This window comes from Erythranthe guttata, chromosome 14 (genome assembly GCF_056151865.1).
Source record: "Erythranthe guttata isolate IM_541 chromosome 14, IM_541, whole genome shotgun sequence".
Taxonomy (NCBI): domain Eukaryota; kingdom Viridiplantae; phylum Streptophyta; class Magnoliopsida; order Lamiales; family Phrymaceae; genus Erythranthe; species Erythranthe guttata.
The window spans coordinates 3,319,098-3,345,727 of record NC_142546.1 but is presented as its reverse complement, the minus strand read 5'-3'; the positions used below and the strand labels follow the sequence as shown (position 1 = coordinate 3,345,727).

General features: G+C 32.6%; 4 protein-coding genes across 4 annotated transcripts; 3 read left to right on the top strand and 1 right to left on the bottom strand.

Annotated features, from left to right (window-relative positions):
- The first annotated feature begins 8,792 nt into the window (after positions 1 to 8,792).
- LOC105954449 (uncharacterized protein At5g48480) lies at positions 8,793 to 10,110 on the top strand. The gene is made up of 2 exons (XM_012978119.2): positions 8,793 to 9,193; positions 9,661 to 10,110. Exons 1-2 carry the CDS (start codon positions 8,907 to 8,909, stop codon positions 9,878 to 9,880), a joined length of 507 nt encoding a protein of 168 aa, XP_012833573.2. The 5' UTR covers positions 8,793 to 8,906; the 3' UTR covers positions 9,881 to 10,110.
- Positions 10,111 to 14,670: 4,560 nt separating this feature from the next.
- On the top strand, positions 14,671 to 16,856 carry LOC105954448 (uncharacterized). The gene is made up of 4 exons (XM_012978118.2): positions 14,671 to 15,027; positions 15,127 to 15,333; positions 16,330 to 16,506; positions 16,587 to 16,856. Exons 1-4 carry the CDS (start codon positions 15,022 to 15,024, stop codon positions 16,638 to 16,640), a joined length of 444 nt encoding a protein of 147 aa, XP_012833572.2. The 5' UTR covers positions 14,671 to 15,021; the 3' UTR covers positions 16,641 to 16,856.
- A 1,743-nt stretch (positions 16,857 to 18,599) lies between these two features.
- Positions 18,600 to 21,758, top strand: LOC105954447 (embryonic stem cell-specific 5-hydroxymethylcytosine-binding protein). Its single transcript, XM_012978117.2, has 8 exons — positions 18,600 to 18,811; positions 18,921 to 19,077; positions 19,610 to 19,695; positions 20,032 to 20,144; positions 20,252 to 20,317; positions 20,436 to 20,545; positions 20,668 to 20,733; positions 20,991 to 21,758. The coding sequence occupies exons 1-8, from the start codon at positions 18,717 to 18,719 to the stop codon at positions 21,444 to 21,446; spliced, it is 1,149 nt and encodes a 382-aa protein (XP_012833571.2). The 5' UTR covers positions 18,600 to 18,716; the 3' UTR covers positions 21,447 to 21,758.
- An 813-nt stretch (positions 21,759 to 22,571) lies between these two features.
- Positions 22,572 to 23,536, bottom strand: YLMG1-1 (YGGT family protein). Its single transcript, XM_012978116.2, has one exon. The coding sequence runs from the start codon at positions 23,341 to 23,343 to the stop codon at positions 22,693 to 22,695; it is 651 nt and encodes a 216-aa protein (XP_012833570.2). The 5' UTR covers positions 23,344 to 23,536; the 3' UTR covers positions 22,572 to 22,692.
- Between the last annotated feature and the right edge of the window lie 3,094 nt (positions 23,537 to 26,630).

Below are 26,630 nucleotides of genomic sequence, written 5' to 3'. Positions count from 1 at the left end.
TACAATTGATATTTAAAGTGTAAAACTTTGGGGGGAAATTTAAATTTTCAAAAACATATTCGGATAGTAAAACCGGATCAGAATTCGGAATCAAATAAGCATTCGAATTCGGTTAAGAAATGATAAAAGTTAGAAGTCAGAACATTTGGAATTCAATATGAAAACAACATTGAAAATATTTAAATATTTATTTTAATTTGATCCGAAAAAATTGAGATTTTTTTTCTTCAGAAATCGAATGATTAAAAAACAACGACCAAAATGTTTTAACACCACCGAACTTTTGCAGCGAATAAAATGGAGCAAGTCCATTGCACATATAATTTATTCTGATAAGGGCAAACATGTAATTTCAAAGTGATGTTTAACGGTGTTACAATTTTAGGGATTGAGTGTCAAGTATAGGGACTAGTTATTTGGTTTTGTATACTAACTAGTATTTCACCCGTGCGATGCACGGGTATAATTTAAATAATAAAAGTATTCTAGATAAAATAATTTACTAAAAAATTTTAAAAAAAATAATATATATAATATGACATAATAAAAAAAATATTCAGTCCGATTGATTTAAGTACGGAATAAAACAAAATAATTAATAAAAGTAGTAAATATGAAAAATGTGGTATTAAGAATACAATGCATCATCGGTTACGAATGTTACAACTATTATTGAACCAACACACTCGAATCTTTAATGTGAAACTTAATTATCAAAGTGGGGCTTGAAAGCACATTCATTGACGTAGCTCGTCTAGTTAATACCTAGCGAGTAACTTGCACATTGTTAATTTTTCATATGCAATCATGGCACACATTACTGAAACATAAATAACCTAAAAGTGAAGAGATAAATATAATTAATATTAAATTACTTTGATAAAATAGCTAGTTCATTGAATTCGACTACAAAATTAGCATAAATTGCAAATACACTGAACGCAACAAAATAATACAAAAGTCAAATGTTCACGCCACCTCTAAACTTAACTCTCGATATTACAATGTATAATTGTACATATCACCTATAATATTAATATTAATACTAATATTAATTCTAATATTAATATAACTACTAATATCAATATCAATACCAATACCAATATCAATACCAATACCAATATCAATATCAATACCAATATCAATACCAATATTAATGCTAATACTAATACTAAACTAATATCAACACTAATATGCATAGTCAATGTAACACTAATACTAATACTAATAGTAATACCAATGGCTGCTAATACCAATGGCAATGTTAATACTAATGCTAATACTACTACTAATATTAACTATAATACTATTATTAATATTAACACTAATAATGCTCATACTCATATTCATAGCCATGCTCATATTTATACTTATACTCGTACTCATTCTAATATTCATACTAAAACTCATACTAATATTCATAATAATATGCATACTCATACTCATACGTCTACTCGTACGTACTCATACTTATACTCATACGCATACTTATATTCATAATCATATCAATATTACTACGAATACTAACATTAATACTAATATTGATAGTAATATTGATAGTAATCATGATACTTATACTGATACTCATAATGATAGTCGTAGGGATACTGATATTGTTAGTGATACTAATATTGATATAATAATATTGATACTGATACTGATATTGATTTTGATATTGATATCGATACTTATATTGATACTCATACTTATAATGATACGCACAATTATACTCACACTACTACTTTTTATACTGATACTGATACCCATGTTGATACTCATATTGATATTGATTATGATAATAATATTGATAATAATACTGATACTCTTATTGACACTCATACTGATACTAACATTGATACTCATAATCTGGCTAATATTGATATTGATATTTGTATTGATACTAAGATTGATATACTAATACTGATAGTAATACTACATTGACACTATTATGATATTAATACTAATATTGATATTAATACTGACAATAATATTTATACTCATATTGATACTTAATACTCATTAGTCATACTGATACAAATACTATTACTTATACAAATATTGTTGTTAATACTGATATTAATTCCGATACTAATATTAATACTCATACTAATACACTTAATATACTCATACTAATACTATTAATACTAATATTGATACTAATATTGATATTCATACTGATATTCATAATGATACTAATATTGATACTCATACTAATAGTGATATTAATATTAATATCGATACTAATACTGATATTAACATAGATATTACTATTGATATTCACATTGATATATTAATATTGATACTCATATTGATACTCACACTGATGTTTACTTATACGCATATTGATACTGATGTCGATATTGATACACATATTGATATTGTTACTGATAATGATACTGATATTGACACTAATATTAATACTAATACTGATACTGACATTAATAGAGATACTATTACTTATACTAATTTTGTTACTAAAACTGATAGTAATACTGATACTCAAAATGATACTCATACTGATAATGATACTGATACTAATAGTGATACTGATACCCATACTCATAGTCAGTCTAATATTGATGTTTATAGTACCTTATGTTTAAATTCTCCCTGTGATACTCATACTGATGCTAATACCGATACTAATATTGATACTCATACTAATATTAATAATAATGACAACGCTAGTAACAATATAATACTAATGTGAATGCTAATGTTATTAATAAAACTAATATTAATTATAATACTAACACTAATATTAATACTAATACTAATACTAATATTAATATTAATACTACTACTAATACTAATACTAATACTAATACTAATACGCGTACGCATATTCATATTAACACTCATACTCATATTGATACTCATACCCATACTCATACTGACTAATACGGATACTAATATTAAAACTCATAAAAATACTAATATTAATACTAATACGGATACTGATAGTGATACTCATATTGATACTCTTACGACGTTGCTAGTAATACTTGACAACCCATCGGATTCTGATTTGATTAGGATCTTTATGCCATATCCACTCATGATTATTTAGAGTGAAACATACAATTGACCGTGACTGAATACATATCTAGAAAGATATAAATCAACGTGCGAAAGTGTTTGATCCGCATTTCAAATGAAATCATGAAAGGAAATTATCGCCTCTGGAACTTAATGGGCAAAGTGGAGTTCGATGGGACTAACATCATCCGATAAAAATTATATCACCGGTATTTATGTCAGATAGAATCTTGCAACTAAGAAATGGGTTAATTAGTCAAAGTAATTAAGATAGTTAAAGGCACATAACTCAAGAAACAATAAGTTCATTTTTTTTAATTGTTGTACCTTTATTAAATTGTTGTTTACCCAGTTCTTTAAATAATTTATCTAGTTGTGGTAACGAAATAGGTATTTTAAACTATTTATCCAAATTTAAGTTTATTTAGTTTTTTCAATATGATAAAATACTACCACACATAATTCACAAACCTATAACTTAAAAAAATAAAATTGTTATTTTACCACTATATTCACCCATTTTTTAGTAACGAAAGGTGTTTAAAAAATTACTTATCATAAATTAAATGGGTTTCGATTAGTTAAAATAATTCACATAGTCCAATCAAAATTCATCAGACAATAACTTACAAAAACAATTATTAGTTTACTAATAAAAAAATCATCTACCCATTTTTTAAATCTTTTATCTAATGGTTCTAACAAAACATGTATTATAGAAATTGTTTACCCACATTTAGGTGGGTTTAGATTAATCTCAAACATAAATAAATTTGTATTGCCAATTAACATCACATTCGATACGTATAACGATTTCCAACCACATGTGAGGAGAACCTTGGTAATCAATGTAGCATTTTCTACTTATGAAGAAGGGGGATGAGGGTGGTATAGGTAGTGGATGTAGAAATTTAAACGTGTTCATATGAAATTCAGAATTTATTTTAATTATTGTGCAGACCTTTTTACTGTTTCTATTCGATGGAAAAAATTGGATGTAGAATATGATTGTGGTGAAATGAGTTATAAAGGGGGATTTGTACCTATTTTTAAGATATGTTTACAATTATGATTAATGATAATTACTCACTATTTATGATTTGATTAAGTTAATATGGATGATTTAACTTATTATATATGGTATTGATTTTGAAGAATATTAAACGATCTTTATTTTTGATTAAATATTTTCCATAAATTAGTCATAAAATTAAAATCAATCAGCTTATATAGGTCGTAAATAAAATTATACAACATAATATCGGGTAATTGATTAGGAATTTCTATACGGTAAAGAACATTTTGAAATTTGAAACTTTAGAATTTGAAATAAAAAATTCATAATTTCAAAATTCAAATGTAGTGTAATTATTATTTCGGATTATGAAATTCAAAATTAATATAAAAGTGACATACATAATTAATAATGAAAATTAAAATGTTAGAAAATAAATTTATTTTGTAATTTAAAATTATATTAAAAAATATCAATATAACAATCTATATTACAAATCAAATAAAATACTAAAAAATCAGAATAATAAATAATTTGATTAAAAATAAAACAATTATTAAAATTACATATTTAAATACACGACATACTATAACATAAAATAACAATAATAAAATTGACTAATAATGAGAAGAACATAAACCATGATCTCCATACAATTTTAATATCCAATAAGAAATTTATTGCTACAAACAACAATAATTGACTGAGAAAGAAGGTATGATAAAATCGGAATAGTAGAACAATAATAAAGATGATAACAAAGATTAAAAAAAACATAAAATTCGAAATATTAATTCTATGCAATTATTACACAAAATTCAGTTAAAAATGAATATGATCATTAGAAAACAACAGTAGTACAGGCTTTACCGTTTTCAAGACGGGAAAAATAAAATTTATTAACAATAAATGAAAAGAAATATACAAAAATGAAAAAAAATACATTCGAAGAATACATGCGTACGTTTTGTTCCGGTGAAAGTTAGTGGAGAAATGAAGTGATGATGAAGGGGTTTATATACTTGTGGTTAGATGATGAAAAAAAAGAAAATAAATTCAATATGGTAATAATATTAAAAACATTAATGACAATATAAAGCGACACATTTATGAATTTGAATATGTTTAAAAGTGAAGGATAATTCGGAAGAAATCATTCGGTTTCCAAAATTAAATATTTTAATTTGACAAATTTAGGTAAAATTTTATTTTTTTGGAAAATAATTAAGAATCCAGTAAATTTAAAATAAAAGTTGCAGGAAATAGAATTTTGAGTAAAAGTAAAAGAATTAAAAAATCCTTCAAATAAGTATTAACTATGAGTGTGTAAATATAAGAACTATATCGAAACAATCAATTAAAAATATGGAATAACTTTTCACCTTGCTACGTGCCTACACGTGTTATGTAGGATTGGTAATAAACTAATAATCTATAAATATGGACAAATATACTATGGAAATGATTGACAAATTTAATACACACCCGCTTAATTGATTTAAATTTGGAGTGATATTTTAGAAAATAAAATAAAATATTATATTTACTAAATATCAATTCAATAATAACAAATAAATGTATATTTGTATATATAGGTTTGCATGTGGAAATTTAAATTAAAATAAACTTAAAACATTACTTAATATAGCAAATAACTAATCATTTAATAAGCACAACTAAATTATTATTTATTAAATAGGACAATTAAAAAATAAAACTCTTTTTTATAATTATTTTTAATTGAATGGATATTTGAATATTTCAAAATATTGAAAAAAAAAGAAAGAAAAGAAAACCGTATTCCTTTATTTTAATATTTTAATATTAAAAAAATATTTTTTTTTTCTGAAAATTATTTGAATATTCGTGCAAAAAAAAATTATCCTGAATTTTTTCTATAAATATATTTTGAAATACTAAAAATATAAATAAGATATTTTTATTTCGAATTTATATAATATTAAATTTGGAAATAATATATATACATGTGGTAATTGTTTAAATGAGTGTACAAATGTTAAATAGGAAAGAACTTAAATACATACCAAAATAAAATTGACAACTCACCAATTGAAGAATCCACCTCATCAATTGAACTCCAACTAAGCAATTTTGATAAATGACATCATTATTTGCCACATGTCAATCATTGAGGACATAGATTCTCTTTTTATATTATATATAGATTATGATTGTGGGTGTTATTTAATTTCACAAGAAGTTTTAATAAAAGTTTTTTTTTTTTCTTAGTTTTGTTGAATTTGATTGTTGGTTCAATTTCCTTTTAATGACTTGCTATAGATTTGCAAAGCAATGAAATATTTAGATAAATATGAAATTAATTACTATTTTTATCAAATAAAAATTAAGAAATATTAATTAGCATTAGTTAGTATTATTTCCTTCATAAAAATAGAATGGATATTTTATTCAATAGTATATTGAGGTTCTTTACTGGAAAAATATAACAGAAAAATAAATATATAAATTATATGTTCAATTTTTTCTCATTATTTTGGTGAATTTGACATTGAAGATCAAATTTCTCTCTAAAACCATTCAATTCATTAGCCACATCACATAATTTACTTTTAATTTATTTATTTTTATATTTTAAATGCCAACTCATTGTACCAACCATCACATTACCTGTTATAGCAGTTCATAGGACCAAAAATCCCAACTTTGTAACTTGCATGACCAAAATTCTGATTTTGAAACATGATGGACTAAAACTCCCAACTAGTAAATTTAAAGGACTAAAAAACTCATTTTGTCACAATACTCAGGGAAAATAAATAGGACGATAGTCATAAGGGTAATGATATATGCAGGCCAAATTAAACATTCAGGCATTTTTTTACCATGATTTTTTACCTTTTTACCATAACTATTTACCTTTTGTACTATTCATATGCACAAAATCGGACTTTTTTTTATTCATGTGCTCGTGTGAATTTACGCGAGCACTTGGCAAGTGCTCGTGTTAATTTACGCGAGCACTTGGCAAGTGCTCGCGTAAATTCACGTGAGCACATTAACAAATTTTTTTTTTTTTTTAACCCACTCGTGTGATTTCACACGAACAGAGAAGATATGCTCGTGTGAAATCACACGAGCAGAACGTCTCTGTTCGTGTGAAATCACACGAGCAATTAAAAAAAAAAAAAAAAAAAAATTTAACAAGGCCTGCTCGCGTGAATTTACGCGAGCACTTGCTAAGTGCTCGCGTAAATTCACACGAGCAGGCCAAAGTCCGATTTTTTTCGTTTTTTTTTCGGATTCGTAATCTACATAACAAGAGGATCGTAAAAACGTAAAAATTACCTCCGATCTGTTGACGATTTGCACGGGCTTTGCGAAAGAAAATCGAAAGGGTAGAGAGAGTTTTTGAGTTTTTTACCTTTTGTTTTTTGAGAAATGGTAAAAAATGTGCCTGAATGTTTAATTTGTGCCTGCACAAATCATTTCAGTAGTCATAATATACGGGTGGAAATGTATTTAACCCTTTTACTTAAATGACCTATTGATATAAATTCAATTATGTCAGCAGCCGAAGAGACTTTCCTTTTTTCTGGTTGACGAGTGAATAATTATAGTGGGAATCACTTTTTCAGAATGAAGTTCAAATTTCAATTTATAGGGTTTAAAAAATATGGGATTCTACCATATATTGGTAGGCTCTAGCCCAATTATATCGGGCCGGGGCACACAATAATTTTTCAATTTAGAATTTGGCAAAGTTCAAATTACCTTAATTCAAATGCATAATCCAAAATTTAAAAGATTTTTTTATTAGTACCGCCTTGATTTCAAATTTGATTTTGACCACATATTTCAAATTGAATTTGGCAAAATTCAGAACATAAAATTGGTAGCATATGAGATGGGTTTTCTGATACAATTCGAATCAGTTAGATTGAATGTTGGATATGAGAGACATACATAAATGAATGAACAATGACTACGACTTTTGATGTTATTATTTCACGTTTTCTGAAATTCAGACTGTAATTCATTCTTGCATAACTCACTCACCGGACATCTTATCTAGTTGGATTAGAAATTTTATGTTTTGAGTTTTGCTAAAATTTGAATTAAAAGGGTAAATTCACATTTAAGGTCGGAACGGAACGGATAATATTGGAATGACATTTAACATTTCATCACAGAAGATGAAGTGACGTGAGATAGAGCCAATGTAAACCACATTATTTTTGCCGTTTATTAGGACGTCACTATCGCATTGCTAGAGATGCAAATTCAATTGGACAACTCCAATCGAAGGCACTACAAAGCGTGAACGAGGCGAGACGACACCTAGCCTCACATGTGATAAGATTTCGAAAAAAATTTAGACTTTGCGAATTTGATTAGATTCTATTTTTTTTCTAAATTAGAGTTAAAATTAAAATAATTGATTAAAAAAAAACTAAAAAAATTACTAAATTATAGAAGTTTGAAAAATATACTTGTCAATTTTTCTATCGAAAGTAGCAAATTTCATGTCGAATTATTTAAACGGTCGATTTATGTTTCATTTACAGCTTAACAATTTTCTGAGCGTTAGATGAAAACCATCAGACAAAATTATACCCGTTACAGTAGTAGCATCAGTGGCAACCTCGTAAATAATACAAAGGTAAAGGGGAATTACTCGAGGTAAATTTGCAAACAATCCTGAAATTACCCCTCCGCCAATAAACGTTTCCGCTTCCTCGCTTCCTATAAATGTCCCCACCATCTGTACACTTCAATACCTGCACTTATCTATTTTATTATTTTCAACATTTTCTCTCTCTAAAACATTTTCTCTCTCCAAGGGTTTTTGTTTTTTTTGCTCTAACAAGCCATGGCTGAGGAGGCACAAACCACTGGTGTTGTTGTAGCAGCTGAGAACGGATCGAAGTCTTCTCCGGTGGTTTTCGCGGCGGTGAAGCCGTGGCTGGTGGTGGAAGCGCCCAAGGCGAACGACGCCGTGCAGTTCTACAAGGCGGCGTTCGGAGCGGAGGAGGTGAGCCGCGTGAATCATCCGAAGAGGAAGGCGGAGCACGACCTTCCCCTCGTACTCTCCGCTGAACTCAAACTCGGATCCTCCTCCATTGTCGTCTCCGATCTCACCGACGACTCATCTGCGCCGTACGCTTCTAATCTATTTTTTTTCTCGTATTTTTTTATCATGCATCGTTTTATGATCTAGTGCTCTGTAAAAAAGAAATTATGATTATTTTGTTCAGATCTGTGAGTTGAATACCTCAAAATCTGTATTCTCTCTCTCTCTCTCTCTCTCTAATAAGTGTCGTTATCTGCTTTCTCTCTCTACTTTGGTGAGTATGAACTCCGATCCGACGACTGTATTTTGTCTGTCTTCTCTCGTAGAATTTTGAATTTTTTGAACAGTCGTTTTCTATGGTAAATCATTTTTTTAATGAATGCATGCTATTGGTTTACGGTTAAGAAAAAAAAAATATATATATATATATTATATATATATATATATATATATATATATATATATATATATATATATATATTAAATAATCTTCTATAGAATAAATGTTTCCACTCTGACCATATTATTTTAATTTAATTTATTACTGTGTCAGTGTCAAATCTGTGGTGAGCGGTAGCGTGTTCTGCTTGGAGACTGAAGATGTTGAGGCCGCCGTCGCCAAAGCTGTGGCCGCCGGCGCCGTTTCCGACGGCGAATTGACGGAGGTTGAAGGCGGCTGCTGCGGCGGGCGCGTGGGGAGAGTGAAGGACCCCTACGGCAACGTCTGGCAAATCTGCGCACCTGCGAAGAAGTGTGATGACGTGGCGGCTTAGTGGCCGTCCATTTCATAAGATCTTTTGGCTTCTGTTTTGTTCCCCTACTCAAAAACTCGGATTTGCTTTTTGTTAATTAGTAGGGGAAATGGTATATGTGAACAGTTATTAGTCGGATGGTTAATCTGCTTTAATTTTCATGTTTAACTTTCTAAGTAATGCTAATTAATTAGTACTAATCTCATTAACAATCGTTTCTTAATTATGAGGTTTATTTTAGTTTTATTAAATCTCTCAGTTTTACAATTTTACAATTTGGTTTCGTTATTATTAATTTTCTACGCGTGAATTCTTTAGATGGAGAATATCTAGAGTGTGCTTGTAATTATGCAAATATAAAGGGTTATTTTGTAATTTACCCTATTTTTTTTAATAATTTCAAAACGTTGCATGGTTAAATTAAATACATTGAAGACTGGAATAAAATTAATATTGTACGTACATGCCTGCTTTATTGTTGACTGATGTTGACTAGTTTTGCGTGAGGGCGGGAAAAAGTTTCCTAGATAAATGCTAAGCTATTCAGGTGTCGACACGCGTCCTACGGGTTGTCCAGGTTTGTCAGAAAAGATTTGTGGTCCCCACGTTGTTGTCGTTTTCCCGTGATTTTGTTTGTGGGGGAGTGAATTACTCGTGAATTTAATTTATTTACGTATCTTCAATTGGTTTTGGTGGAATGAATACTGAAACGCTAACCTTCTTTTTGTTACGTGATGGAGAAATGACAATTGCGTATTATGTGGGAAATTACTCTACTAAAAATGCGAAGGGTTTTTGTCGGGACCAAACCCGACGCTCTAACATTTGTTTGCGACGCATGTAGCAATCAACGTATAATTTCAAGAAGTATTAATCTGGTTCGAAGACTAATTCGAGGTGGGCTAGTTGCGAGAAGATTGATGTTTGGCAACTTTAACTTCAAAATTAGAAATTGGAATGAAAATACTTGGTTCCAAAATTGAAATTTTTATTATTGGAATTGGTGTAAATTGGAATTTTAATTTTAAAATATCTAATATACAATAATATTTATATTATAACTGCAATCTTTAGAAAAACGAATGAATTTTCAGAATAATTTATGTAATTAAAGTCGAAGCAGAAAATGATTATTATATATAATTGGAAATCATTTGATGTAAAAACATTATTCTAAAATCTTAAATTTCCGTATCCAAATTGGCAAAATCAGAGATTTGGTTCCAATTTTCATATCTAGACTTCTAGTTTTTGTGATATTGCCTATTGGCCCACCAATTGATGTAACCAGCAGGTCACTTCTTCTCACGGTGTAAAGGGTAAAATAGTCTACAATGGGAAAACCCGATCACAAAAACACGAAAGCCGTAATAAATTATCATCAATACAACAAAAAATATGACAAGGTGAAGCCCATTTAGCAGGATTATGGACTGGCTGCACACTTAACATTGTTTGAGAAGAATTTGAACTTTCAAGTTGGTCAGAGAAACCAAAATTTACGAATCTCAATGATAAATGAGCTTGAGCAGACCAGTCAATGATGTCGGATTGATCGTTTATAAAGAAAATAGTGTTGAAGGAATATGCTTCAAAGATAACATTCGTCAAAAAGCATCTTTGATGAAAACACAAGCACCGCGGAATGTAAAAGTTTCGGCCACAAGTGCGTCCATGCAAAAATACTCTTTCGAGTGAGCTTAGATGAGAACATTGGAATTAATGGGGATTGTGAATAATCTGAATTATGCTAAATATTCTATTGTAATAATTTGAATAACATTATGTTTTATAGACATGACTGAACATTGTCCAATGTCTAAGAGTTGGAAGAGGAAATTAATTCAGATTCATGGATTAAATAAAATACAAATATCACTACTTAGTAATGTATAAGGTTAATTATAAGTGCTTCACATCAACCTGGTAAGAGTTAAACTTCTAAACTAATAATAATTTGAAGTGGATTAAAAAGGGAAAATTTTGGATTACTTATCACTAATAGAGGAAATTACCTCCTCCTCCCTCAGAATATTTATGCATGTAGCTAGAAGGATATGTGACTTTTGGTATTTGCTAAATGTCCTTTTTGAGAGCTTACTTAGAGAACTTAGCAACAAAGCTTAGTGAGAGGTTAGTTACAGAGCTTAACTATGTTCAGTAATCATCTACCATGGAATACTTATCTATTTGCAATCATCTCTTACCCAAATCTAGTAGCCAAACAAAGTGAACCAACAAAATACATAGATCTGATTTTTCAAATGACTATTGTGCATGAATGTGATTGTGTGTGTGTGTGTGTGTGTGTACGCGTCATTATGTTTGGTGTGTGCGCGCGCACGTGTATCACTATGTGGGTGCATGTGTGATGTGTGTGTGACTGCGTATGGAAGAGCTTCGGTGATGACAGCTACGGAGAGCGAGAGTGAAACTGATGTGAAGGATTGCAACAAAGATGATTAGAGTGGTGAAGAAGAAGACATTAATAAATAACTTTTAGCAAAATGTCAAAATCTCGTTATCCAAATTTATAAGTGTCCAGGTGTTTAGCAAATTGCCCAAATCCCTAATCTCATCCATCACTATTGTTGTTCATCAAAATACAAAATAAACATAAACATAAAAATAAAAATAAATAAATAAAACACACACACACACACTCGACCCCATAGATAGTCCCTATGGCCACTTAAAAAAATGAATAGACCTCACCAAACTTTTATTATAAATAATCAAATAAACTTTAGCTCCAACTTTAGCATATAGGGGAGACATGAAATTAAAGCACAAAGCAGCTTAACGCATGTGGGGTTAACTTAAAAGCTCTTTTTCAACTTTCCAAAGCTTTTCTTTCCTTTTTTTTTTTATCCTTTCTATTATTTTGAGAAATAGTCCCTCTATCTATGTTTTAGTCCCAAAAGCTCCATATTAAAATAGTGAAAAATTATGTACATAAACATCGGAATTTGCAATTTTGTTACTTGTCTATATACTTCATTTAGTAATTAACTTAGATTAAAATAATATAAAGTATTTATATTTTTAATAAATAGATCAAACTTTAATTTTTAGCCAAAATTTGATAAAAATAATAATTTCAATACCAAGTTCTCCAACATTATATTATTCTTTAATAAGTTAGAAACGGATTTCAAAACCATTTTGTCTGCCTAGTTGAACAAAAAGCCCACAAATGTTTTGTGTAATTGATCTAATCTGACATGCTGTCTCTACTTATTTAATTCTGAATTTGTTTTCTAATATTTATGTAATGAAATATATCATGGTACAATATTTGCATCCTCAATTCTGTTCTTCAAGCTCAACTTCCTCGAGCGTCGGAAACTTCATCTATTATCGGATTTTGGGTTGGTTCAGTTACATTCGTTTATATAAAAGACTCCTGGACAACATCCCCATCTTTAGACCTATTGATTGGATTAACATTTATTGCAGAATATTCTCTTATCATATATAATTACAATTATCTTCGTCTATTTCATCTATCTACAGAGCACATCTTCTGTATCTTCTTCTCCAATGACTTTAGGTCAACTCGTTGTCTCGTGCGCTCTTCGATTCAACTCCCTCATCTCCATGTTAAAACGAGTCTCTAACGGGACGATGATCTCAGTATACTGGGACCTACAATGCAGTGCGCTTTGATACGGCGAGCTTTGAACTGATTGTTTTGTCGGGCCTTCGGGATTAATTCATCCATATGGGCCCATCCGATAGTCCCTTTCTTTGCGCCAAAGCCCATAGCCTGGAGTTCGGCCCATAATTGCTTAACTAACCCCATCACCCTCGAATATAAATTATTTTCTTGTGGTCTCAATAAAGTTTACAATATATATATATATGTGTGTAATTATTTAGCAACCATTATTTTTGTTGTTGTCTATAGTAATTAATAAGATGTTCAGAGCTCACAAGTTATCCGATACAAAAATATTGAAATAAATGTTTCAAAGCAAATCCCCTGACTCCTGAGAGAGAGATACTTCAATTCATACACCAACAATTTGCTCTTCTCATTTTAAACTTATTCATTTGGCTTTTTTTTGCGCCAAAGGAAGCATAATGTAGATAAGAGCAAATTACGGCCACCACCCTGAGGTATAACCAAATTACGAAAAATTCCCTCTTGTTTGGAAATTACAGTCACCCCCAACTTTTAAATATTTTTACATAAAATTTATGTAATTTCGTTATTTACCGAACCAAATCGTATATTCAGTTCGGTAAACGGTGTGAAATGTTGGCGTACCGAAATTTCGGTTCGGTTTTACCGAATTAACATCCCTAAATTTACCGCTGGAGGGGTCTTTTCGTAAGATAATACAAAGTTGAGGGGTGGTTGTAATTACCCAAACAGGAGGGGGGTTTTCGTAATTTGACCATAACTTAGAGATGGTTGTAGTTTTCCCTACATATAAAGAAAAATGGTAAATTCCGGTCACCTTAAGGTAGTGTCAAATTATGAAAATCCCCTCATATTTGGATAATTATAACCACCTCCCTCAACTATGAATCTTCTTGCACGCCCACTATTATGATTTCAAATTCAACATAATCTTCTAGATTATGTGGAATGTTCTCTAATTTGTACTCGCTTTGTGAAAAAAATAATGTTTATGATAACACCACAATCTGATATTTTCATGCTAAGAGGGAGATCTTATGAATCTAACAATGAATCTAATTTAATTTATCAATAAAAAAAAAATTATTATCGTATTCTATAACCAAGTTAGTAAATAATAAATACTAATTTATATGTCAAAGTAAATGAATCCCCTTAGAAAAGAATTTCACCAAATAAAGCTAAAGTGCAGCAGAATTACAGAACCCCTCTCTCTCTCTCTCTACTTTCTCTCTCTTATCTGTGTCTGTATTTTGTGTTATTCTTGGATATATGGCTTCTTAGCTTTCCCTTTTTCCTCTGTAAACCATCACTGTAACTTCCATCTCCAATAAGCTTCCCTTTTTCTTCTTCAAAATCAAACCCCACACACACACACACACTCTTTTCTCTTTCCCTTTTCACCCCTCTTTTTCTCTTATTATCCCTTTATATTCTTACATATTCCCCCCTGTAGTATCACAAGTCATTCTCCTAGATTCTTCGCCGTTGGATCTTTCTTCAACATCCATCCATGGATGTAAGCAATTTTTTCAAGATTCAAGAACCCTTTTTTTATTCTCTGTTCTTGAATTATAATATCATGGGTTTCATTTATTTTTTTTGTGTGTATTTGCAGGAATTTAATATGAGGAGGAGCCATGTACCTGCATTCGGGAGCTGGGATTGCTACGATGACCTGCCGTTCACGCAGTGCTTTGAATCGGCAAGGCAAGCTGGGCTTCTCCGGTACAGCTACTCCGGCGACCGTGATTTGTACGTCGCCGGCGATTTGTACCAGAACGACGTCGTTACCCCTGCTATGATTGTTGTACCCCGCCACAGAGTAAGCCCCCCACACTAGTTCAATTGTTCTTTTCTTTCTTTTTATATTTTCTTGATCATAATCCACAAGTTTTAGTATAATTTAGTGCAAATTACGGTCACCCCTAAGATACGCTCAAATTACGAAAAATTTCTTCATGTTTAAGTTATTACAAACCACTCATCAACTATGTATTTTCTTACACGTGGGCATCCTTACAATGTGAATTACCTACTGCATAAGAATTTTTTTCGTAAAACAATACATAATTGAAGGGTATGGTTATAATTATTCAAATAAGAGATTTGTTTTTTTTTTTTTTTCTCGTAATGTGAACTTATCTAAGGAGTTACCCTGAAATTTATGTAGTGAATAAGAGTTTTTTTTGGTCTGACACTTCATAATTGAAGGGTATGGTTGTAATTTTTCAAACAAGATAGATTTTTTTTCGTAATTTGAACTTATCCAAGGAGTGTTCGTAATTTCCCCTAAAATTTATATACTGAATAAGAGTTTTTTTTAAGGCAATACATAATTGAGGATTATGGTTGTAATTATTTCATACCAAGGGAGGATTTTTTTTCTTTCTTAATTTGAATATGAGTGGTCGGATTTGCCCTAAAATTTAATAAATGTCACGCAGTACGGTGTGTAATGATGCCGGTGGGGCGCGTGCATTCATTTCTTTTTTGTTGCTGTATGATAAATTTTCACAGGTACAAAAATCATGAACATGGGGTGGGGTTGGGGTGGGTTGGGCTGGGGTGGGGTAGGGTAGGGTAGAAGAGGTACAATATCACATTCATGGTTTTCTCTAGGGACATTTTTTTTAATTAATTCTAAAATAAATTAAAATATTATTACAATTTCAAAATCATTCTGTATTCATTGGATTATCAACTCTTAATATTAGCTTAAATTGTGATCTTAATTAGTTCTTTTATTATGTGGGAATTAATTAATTTGAAATATTATTTGTATGAGTACGAGTTATGATTTTATCTATATTTGATGAAGGGATCAAAAACAAGAAATTCAAAGGAGAAAGAAGGAAAAAAAGAAGGATGGATGGTGTACGATTACGAGCTGAAAGCACCACAAAGCCGCCCCGTCTCAGCCTCGCCAGCTCGACCGCCGCCACCTAAAGCCGTCGATGAAGATTTGTACAAGATCTCCCCTTCCTGCATCAAAAGGGTAGGTCCTTATAAATTCATCATAACTTTTTTTTTTTTCAAGTGGGATTTTTTTTTTATTTTTTATTTTTGTTTCTGCAGAAGAGAGGATGGAGTTTCTTTTCGAGCTGCTTGCGCCCTGCTCGCGTCTATTGAACCATGGTTAAAAAGCTCCAGCGGTGGAATATTGGTACATAATCGAGACGCGGAAATATTATTAATTACTAGTATAGCTAATAGCATAGTGTGATTTTATTTGTGCTACTAAGCAATATATGCAAAGACCCTTCTGTCTCAAGAGAATGTGTTTGGCTCAAGAGGATAATTAATCTCATCATTAATTAATTATGATATGATAATGATTTGAGTGAATCTTCATGCTAACTACTCTTTTGCTTCTTTTAATGTGCATTGAGTACCTTTTTTGGGGAGTGTTAAATTAGTACTTATAAAAAGCTCACTCTTGAATAGGGGTGTATATGAGCCGAGCCGGCTCATGAGCTGGCTCGAGCTCAAGCTCGAGTTTTCTGACGAGTTGTTCATGAGCTCACGAGTCGACTCGTGAGCTTTATATATATAAATTTAAAACATTACAGATTTATGTTTTATTCTATAATAAAAATAAAAATTTATATTATGTAAACATTAGGAAAAAAAAATTATAAAATATAAAATGAGCTGAGCTTGACAAGCTCGGCTCGAGTTCGAGTTCGAACTCATCAAATGAAAGCACGATGAACTTGGGCTCGAAAAATATGGCGAGCTCGGTTCATTTACACTCCTACTCTTGAATGATATACATATTACATATATATACTCGCTGTTTTTTTTTTTTTTTTTTTTTTTTTTTTGCTGATAATTATGCAGATTACTTTTTGAGGAGTAGTTAATGTGAATTTTGTCAAAATTTGTAAGAAAACTGTGACTTTATATGGCTCTTTAATGAATTTGGCAAAAATATTGGTGGTGGAAAAAGTGAAATAAAAGGTACAACTACAAGTGCTCTTTTTTGTGTCTGATAAATAGAATTTAAAGTATTGGAGCTGGGACAAGAATTGTAAAGGGGAATAAAATAAAATAAAGGGAATAAAGGATGAAGAAATATTGATTCAGGTATATGCCACTTTTCATAAAACAAAAAAGAATAAATTATTGTCAATATTTCAGTCTCTTTCGATTTTTCTATACTCCAAGCAACCTTTCTTTTTAAGAGGGGTTAACGTTGGAACATTCCCTAATTAAAACCTCATGAAAAATGTTAATTGAAAGTTTACCCGCCCGGGTTCTTCTTCCACTTCTTATTCGTTCCCCGCTGCTCGATCCACCGTATCCCCACCACCTCTATCGCATGATCGAACCGTGAATTGCCATGTGCAAATCGGCTTCCATTAGGGACAACCTTATTTCTCTCCCTGTCAACCGGACAAAAGATCTCATCGATAAGTTCGGAGTCCCATGCTCGAAGATTATGACCTATAAGATTTGAAACTCTATTTGGTTCACACATCGTCACTGCCCGCTTCGTCAAAATTTTGAAATGACCATCATCACCACACAATCAAGGGTCTGTCCAAATTGCCCGTTTCGCACCCGTTTCCGACCCGTCTCTGATCCCTTGCATGATTATGGTCAGGCCTTAAGTATACATTTCCAATTTGCCGAGGGAAGATATCCAGTATCTGCCGCCGTAAGAACATCGCTTTGTCGAATTACAAACATACTAGAAAATGTTAGAATTAGAAAACAGAATATTGTGAATAAAAAAAAAAAATCATTAGGATTAAAACTAACAATTATTTTCATTATTTTTAAAATGTTAGAAATTTATTAGGTGCTATTTACAGTTAAGGGTAAATTACAACCACCTCCATAAATTAAAGTGTAATTACACAAAAACCCCTTATTTTTGAAAAATTACATTCAGCCCCTACAGTTTATAAATTTCTTACATCCACCCTATAGAAGGGTGTTAATATAATAAATCTACAAATTGCAACGGTGGATGTAATTATGACAAAGTTAGGGGGTTTTCGTAAATAGACCACCCGTCAAAATTAGTTTATTAGTGAAAATCGATCACCACCGAGATCTCGCTAGAAATAGTAATCCAACGGTCACTAGGCGGTTCCCACTTTCCAACAATTTCCCACATATTTCTTCCCGCTCCAATTCCAGAAAACCCCCAAATCGAATCCTAGAGAGAGAGAGAAGAGAGAGAGAGAGAGAGAACTGATGTGCGGAAGAGCACGGTGTACTCTGAGGTCCGACGACTTCCGGCGGGCCTGCCATCTCGACGGCCGGCCAGTCCGTCACCAGAATATGGACCGGTAACTTGGCATAAACCCTCCCCTAAAATTAATCATGTTTTTTTTTACAGATTACGCTATGAAAGAGAAATTGAAACGTTGTTATTGAGTTAACTGAAACCCTAATTAGGTACCGTCCGTCGCACAACGTTGCGCCAGGGTTCAACGTGCCGGTGGTTCGTCGCGACGATGAAGGAGATGGCGGCGGCGCCGTTTTACACTGCATGAAATGGGGGCTGATTCCGAGCTTCACTAAGAAAACCGAAAAGATAGACCACTTCAGGATGGTAATGAAAATTAATTAATTATATTGGGTGTTTCGCTAATTGTGAAGAATGTACATTACAATAAATTAATAACCTCGCTTAATTAATAAAGTTTTTTGGTCCCAACTTGGTAAAAAAGTACTGAGTTATTAGTTTGATAATTTAATATTTCGCTAAATTAATAGAATTTTGTTAGTACCGACTGTATTAATTTATAGAGGTTTAACTGTAGTTTTTTCCATATTTTGTTTGTTCTTTATTTTGCAAGTTATAAACATCGATGAATACGCACACGTGTAGAACGTACTAGTATGCCTCTATTCAGAGAAACGGCAAATGATACGTTTGATATTAGTCAATTCATATTTGATGTCGAAAATCAATGTGAATCGATTTTATTGAAAAAGAAACCAGAAGTCGAAAGAAGGGGCTAGCTCTTTCTTTGATTCGCTGTTTTTGTAAGAAGTATCGTCTTAATTGTGTCAAAGATGGCTAAGCTATGAATTAACGATCTTTGTTATAAATGCACTCTGACTAGTGGCTGTCGTTGCAGTTTAATGCTCGGTCTGAATCGATAAGAGAGAAGGCTTCTTTTCGTCGACTTCTTCCAAAGAATAGATGTTTGGTGTCTGTTGAGGGGTATGCACTGTTCTTTATATGCGTATTTTGTCTTTAATTGCTGCTTTTGCTTGAGAAGGCGTTCATTTCTTTCCTTTTTATGTACAATCTTTTAAGTTGTAATTACCCAAACAAGAAGGGTTTTTTTTGTAATTTGACCTTACCTCAGGGGTTTGGCCGTAATTTGCCCTATTTACTTTAATGAGATGAATTATAGGGATGTACTAAAATGAGATAACCCTTATAGAAGTGACTAAAATGGGATCAATAATGGGATGAGGGACCAGATTTGACCTATTAATTTCTCAATCAATTTTTTTCCCGTTTCACTTTCTTACACGCGTCAAGTGTACCCAGATTTTATGAATGGAAAAAAGACGGTTCGAGAAAGCAACCTTACTACATACACTTCAAGGATGGTCGTCCCCTGGTTTTTGCTGCTCTGTTCGACTCCTGGGAAAATGCAGAAGGTGAAACATAGATTTATGCATACCTATTTTGCTCTCGCTCTACATTTTAGTATGATTTTCTTTTTCGTTTGTATGTATTGAAGCTGTTTTGCCTTTTCTTGATGCAGGAGAAATCCTTTATACCTTCACTATTTGTACAACTTCGTCATCGTCGTCTCTGGAATGGCTTCATGGTTAGTATTATTATTTTTTTTAAACGAGAATCGTGTATTAGGTTTATTGTCGAAGCGCGTTTCTCATCTTCCACATTTGCACTTCCACCCGTAGCTTGATTCTCTATAAATTTTACAGACAGGATGCCAGTTATCCTACGGAACAAAGAATCAACCGATTGCTGGCTGAACGATTCTTCCTTGTCCAATTTCGATAAAATTCTCAAACCATATGAAGATGAAGATTTGGTAAGGTCATAACTTCTTTCAGGTCCTCGTTTCTTTTTATCAAAGTCAACTATAAATGGATGCCAATGTCGCCACCAAGAAAGGGTTGACTTATGAAATTACCATTTTACCGTGTGTGGCAGGCTTGGTACCCAGTGACTAGTGCAATGGGAAAGCTTTCTTTTGATGGGCCAGAATGCATTAAGGAGGTAATATTTATTGTTTTGATTCACTGTTCTTGCACGCCGTTTTTTCGATTGAGAAAATTCCCGTGTTGCACGTAAGAAGGTTGAATGTGTTTCGGTGATTGAAATCATAATTCTTAACCGATCATCTCTAACATGTTGTGTAACTCGGTTCTTTGAATTGAGAAATTTATTTGTATTTCCACGCTAACTGTATATATGTTCTCGTTAAAAGTAGTTCGTAACTTAGTACTAAGTGTAGCCGATTCACCGTATTACAGGTAAAAACGGAGGAGTCCAAAACAATCTCACAGTTCTTCTCAAAGAAAGTAGCAAATGCATCACAGAAGCCAAATCTCGAAAAAAGCCCGGTTAAAGAACTTGCTGAAGCCAGTGAGGCGATAAGTGTGAAAGAGGAACACGAAAGCCAGCCAACGCTTGACAGCACCAGACTGAAGGACGAAGACATTGAAAATTACGAGCAGAAAAGTGTGCAAGAGGAACCCGAAATAAGCCAAGATGACTGCCCGAAATTGATTATTAAGAAAGACGACGCTGAAAATACGAGCAATATTTCTTCTATAGAGAAGCAAGATACTGGGGAGATGCTCCGTGCTCATGCTAAGCCATTTGCTAAAGAAAACGAAAAGCAAAATGTGGGTCCCGCCAGAAAGAGAAGTAAAACTGCCAATGATAAACAACAACCCACTCTTTTTTCGTACTTTGGGAGAAGCTAATCACTTGTTAGGTCTTTTGTTTTTTGTTGTACTGACGAAGCCGAGTTACTTAGGCGAACCGATGACAACTTTTGTGTATGTATTATCTGTCTTTAGGCTGTCTGTAATGTATGAAATTCGGTGGTGCTGTGATCTGCAGATAATGTGGACGCTCCACAGTTTTGGATACTTTAGTTAGATAGGATCTCTGTTGAGAGGTCATTTGTGTATTAATATGACTTAACCAAAAGTTCCGAGAAGAAGATCGGAACTTAACATGAAAGAGAAAAAAAAAAAAAAAAGCAGCTAAACCGGAGCACAATTTGACAGAAACAATGTCACAGCCACATAATGCAGCGTGTCTGATTGGTCGATTAAAAGAAATGTTAGGATAGCTTAATACACAAATAGTGCAATCAACCATTTTGTAATCAGAGTTTCCAATTAATAAGAATTCCTCCTAATTTCTTTCCTTCTTTACTCCCTTTCTGCACAACACATGGGAGTATTATACCGATGCATTCTACCACCATTGTACCACAATTATCTAAGAGCACAAGAAAAAAGAATAAAAGATTTTTTCGCGCACTTTCTTCTTATCTTTCTCGTTCATCCAAAAAAAATTGGCCCGACTTTGGGAGTCTCACCAGCATAAATGCCATTTAAATAAAACTTCCTAATCTAACTATTTATTAACCATAGAAGCAGTAACAAGTTATACATACAGATGATATATACACCTGCATATGCAAAATACTCACCACATGGTACATCTTCCGAAGTTCGACACGACAAACTGCAAAAGGGATTAGCCAAAGATAGAAACCAGTACAGAATTTGAAAGTCGGTACCAAGAATTTACGAGGTCCCAATTCACAAGGAAAAACTCAGTTCAATTTTTGGAGTACACGGAAATATCTCAAGCATAGCCATTAACACAAGCAAGGCATTGCACTGATCATTCAGAATAATAATAATAATAATAAATCGATCATTCGCCACCAAAATCGATCTTTTTTTAATAGAAATCGGACCACATTAACAAAAAGTTGTCTTTTTTTTTTTTTCTCCCACGATATAAAGCAGGTACAAAATGCAAGAATCACAATCGCAACCGAAGATTTAAGTATTTTAAGCAAATAAAAATGCAAACTAATTTATGATTCTATATGATTTCAAGCGAAAAATCCTACAACAGCGAATATACTCAACCGAATCAATCCACTAGATTATTGAAATTACTAACAAAACTCAAAAGAGTAATCTCTCAATACGATTGCCTGCTGCTGTTCAGAATCGAACCCAACGTACCCAAAACCGCGAAAGCAAGAAGCGGGCTCACATCCAACGTGTCGAAAATCGGAGGAATTATGTTCCTAAAAAGATTCAAATAAGGATCGCACAAATCCCTAATTGCAGATAAGGGCTGCCTATCCCATGGGATATTGGGGAACCAGCTCAGCAAAACCCTAACCATCAAAACCCCACTGTAGAGATCCAGCCACTTCGCCATTCCGGCAGCCACCACCGTGAACGGCGTGTTCAGACCCCCCGTCGGAACATCCCTCATGGCGGCGAAGAACGCCGGGCCGGCAGCGGCGAGCAGGGGCTCCCTGAACTGCGCTGCCGTGGTGAAAATTCTGTGGGCGAAGAGCTTCGCGGCGGCAACGGCGATCGCGACCACCGTGGTGACGGTGCGGGTGGAGCCGGAGAGTAAATCGTGTTCCGGGGTTGGGGTTTTGGGCGATTTGATTGGAGAGATTTGGAGTGGTGGGGAAATGGAGGCTGAAATCCTTGATTTTGAGGGTTTGGACGGCGGCGGAAAGGAGAGACGTGGGCGGAGGCAGAGGCGGTGGGTGTGGCCGGAGGGGGGTGAAAAGGAGGCCGCCGTGGGGGTGGAGAAGGCGACGGAAGCCATGGGAGATGAGGGTTTGTTAGGGTAGACTAAAATCCTTTGGTTCTTCCGAAATGGTCACACACACACACACACTGTTGTTGCTCTGTGGCTTATCTGTGGCTCAAAATGGAACATACAACAGATTATTTGTAATTATTAATTATTTATAATAAATAATTATGAACAAACATAATTAGTGGCCATTACCATTTTTATTTTTATTTTTGCAATTTTATTGGCCTATTTATTTAAGATAAAAAATTAACTTATTAGTACCTCAAAACTATTTTGTATAGTTTAAAATCCGTTCGAATATTTAGAATTTGCTTAAAATCTTAAACAAGGAGCTTAGTCTGTGAACTTAACAATACATAAATATATGCATTCTACAACACACGAAGAGCTTAGATGAGGAGAGTAGACCAATGACATAACTCTATACGAATGAATAGATGCATTTCATAGTACATAGATAACTTGCATAAAGATTAGATCGAGTATTATCATTAATGAAGAAAATAAGGTTTTTTCATATCATTTTTTTATAAGATGAGCGTAAGAGGTTCAAAGGTTTACAAAACTTGTCAAAATATAAAAAGTAGAGTAATCATACAAAAATAATTACGATACTGAAAAAACTCAAGTACTCTCTTTATATAGAGGTCGGAAAAAATCTAATCAAAAAGGACTTGTTCCCTAAGAGTGACATAAAACTTAAACCTAGTTATATAGATTCATAATCTAATATCAAACTCTTAGATATATTATGATACTCCCCTCAAACTACAATAACTTGACAACCAAAAGTTTCATTTTGACAAATAAAAGAGATTCAAAAACAAAAGTAAAATGTAATTCTTTGGAACTCCCCTTCAGCCTGGAGTAACAAACAACATATATCTTAACAGTTTAGCAGTACACAAACAAATAGTAGTCCACGGCTAGCTTGCAGAAATGCAATATACATAGACATATAGTTGGCTAGACATAGTCGATCAAACAAACATATTGTAGCAGAACAAACATTCACATCTCATTACATCGACATATAGTACTGTGGCCTGGGCATATTTTGATCGACGGATAGAGGTAGACTGTAGCAACGATCCAACCAAAATTAATTTGTAGATAGACAAACAACCAATAGAGATAGACAAGTGTAAGAGTAACAAATGACAATTAAAAGACTCATTCTTTAATTAAGACATACATAAATCTCAAAGCTAGATAGATAAAAATTGCCTCATTAAATAGATTCGTAAAACAATCTAATATGAAAAAATTCTTAGATATATTATAACAAAACTAAACATAGAAATATGTCTATATTGCCTTACAAAATTATGAAAATGGCTACTAAAAAATGGTTTATACTATGCTATACCGGGTGAAATACATCGGGTAGATCTACACGATTCATAAGCATACAAACAAACACACATCCACATTGATGTGTGTAGATCAATAGTAAAAATCCATCCGATGTAGTCTTCATCAGATGTAGCATAGAAATAAATCCTAAAAAATCGGGTTCAGGTCACCTCTCCTTTCTATTAATGTGAAGTTGAATGGTTAAAATAGGTATTGTTCCCTCCAGCTCATCACTACATTGGACACGTGTCCTTCAATTTGGATTCCCCTCTCACCTCAAAACGGTGTCGTTTTTTGCCTTTCCCCAATTCCCTTACAATCCCTAATCTGCGAAGCCCTAATTGTGACAGTAATCAATCAATCACGAATGAGCAAAACCGTTGTGAGTTGACAGAATCCCAATCAAGGACAGCATTGTAATTTCACCATCAAATCATACTCAAACAAATACTCTAGTTGATTTTATTGCGACTGCCTAAATTAGCCTCATTTTAGTTTGTTTAATATTGTTTCAATTTAATTTTGAGATGAAATTAAAACTTACGAAGAATTTATGCATTAGACTGCATGCAAGCTCATTAAATTAAATCACAATCCCAAATCATTATTTGTTTCTTTTATAACTTTTTTCATGTGATCTGCTCCAAGTATTTGCAGATATATTGCCGAACTGAAAACGAGTGCTTATCGAAGAAATTAAGGTCACAAGATCGGCCGTATTGATTATATCGATGATATTGGACTTTGCTCTCAGCGCTCGTTCACAAATAAAAGATCGATAGGCGGCCATTCTATCGGTTTTAGACTGATGAAAAGCCTGAAATAGATTTGTTTTCGTGCTAATATAAAATCCGAAATGCAAGCACACGAAGAATTAATGAGTCGTGTTTGTAAATCAAATTGAAAAATGCAGGAGTTTCCCTATGGGCCCTTGGGCAAAATTCTAAATTAACATTTCTAATATCTGAATATTAGGAAAAAAAATATAAAAAATGGTGCTACTTAATATCACTATTTGTTTCTGTTAATTTCAATAACTTATTATTTTTTTATTTATCATTTTGCAACAGAAAATACTAAATGGTATTATCCCTTATTTATGCAAAACTAAAATTAATCCATTAAATTACAATTAAAATTGGGATACACACACACACACACACACAAAGGCCGTTAATAAAACCAAAATTATCTCATAATTTTCTCTCTCAACTCAACAACTCTCTCACTCATCATAACAACTCTACGCATCTTCTCTCTCTAAACTAAGAGTTTCAAGAAAAAAATACTCTCTCACTCATCACCGTTCTTCTCGCAACTCTATCATCTTTCTCTCTCTAGAATTCAAGAAAATGTCAGAAAATGGCGAACCAAGAAAGAACACCAGAAGCTTTGACTCCGTCGATCCTTCTTCTCTATTTGATCAAACAACGACTGCCGCCATCAATTTACCGATCAAGAAACGCAGGATACTAAATGGAGCTAACAATCTAGAGTTCGCTGCATACTTTGATAGCATCACACTTGAGAATATATCCACCGCTTCTGCACCATCCGCCATTAATGGAGTTCAAACTGATATTAATTCTGCACTACGTGATCGAACAGTCCCGATAATGAATAACGCTATTACAAATCACACTCAGACAAGCGCTTTCGACGAACCAGGTTCCAGGTTACTTCTCACATCAATATTCTTTCATTTATTCATTTATTCAGTTTTTAGTTTTTTAGGGTTTTAGGGTTTTTAGGGTTTCTTTAGGGTTCTTGTTGGTTGATCCGGTAATTATTCAATGGGACTGCCAAATTTAGCCTCATTTTATTTATTTTTATTTAATTAATTTTAAGATTGAATCAAAATTTATCAAGAATTTATTTAAATAAAAGATCTCATATCATTAATTTTTTTTTTTTGGGTTTTTTTTTTCATGTGATGA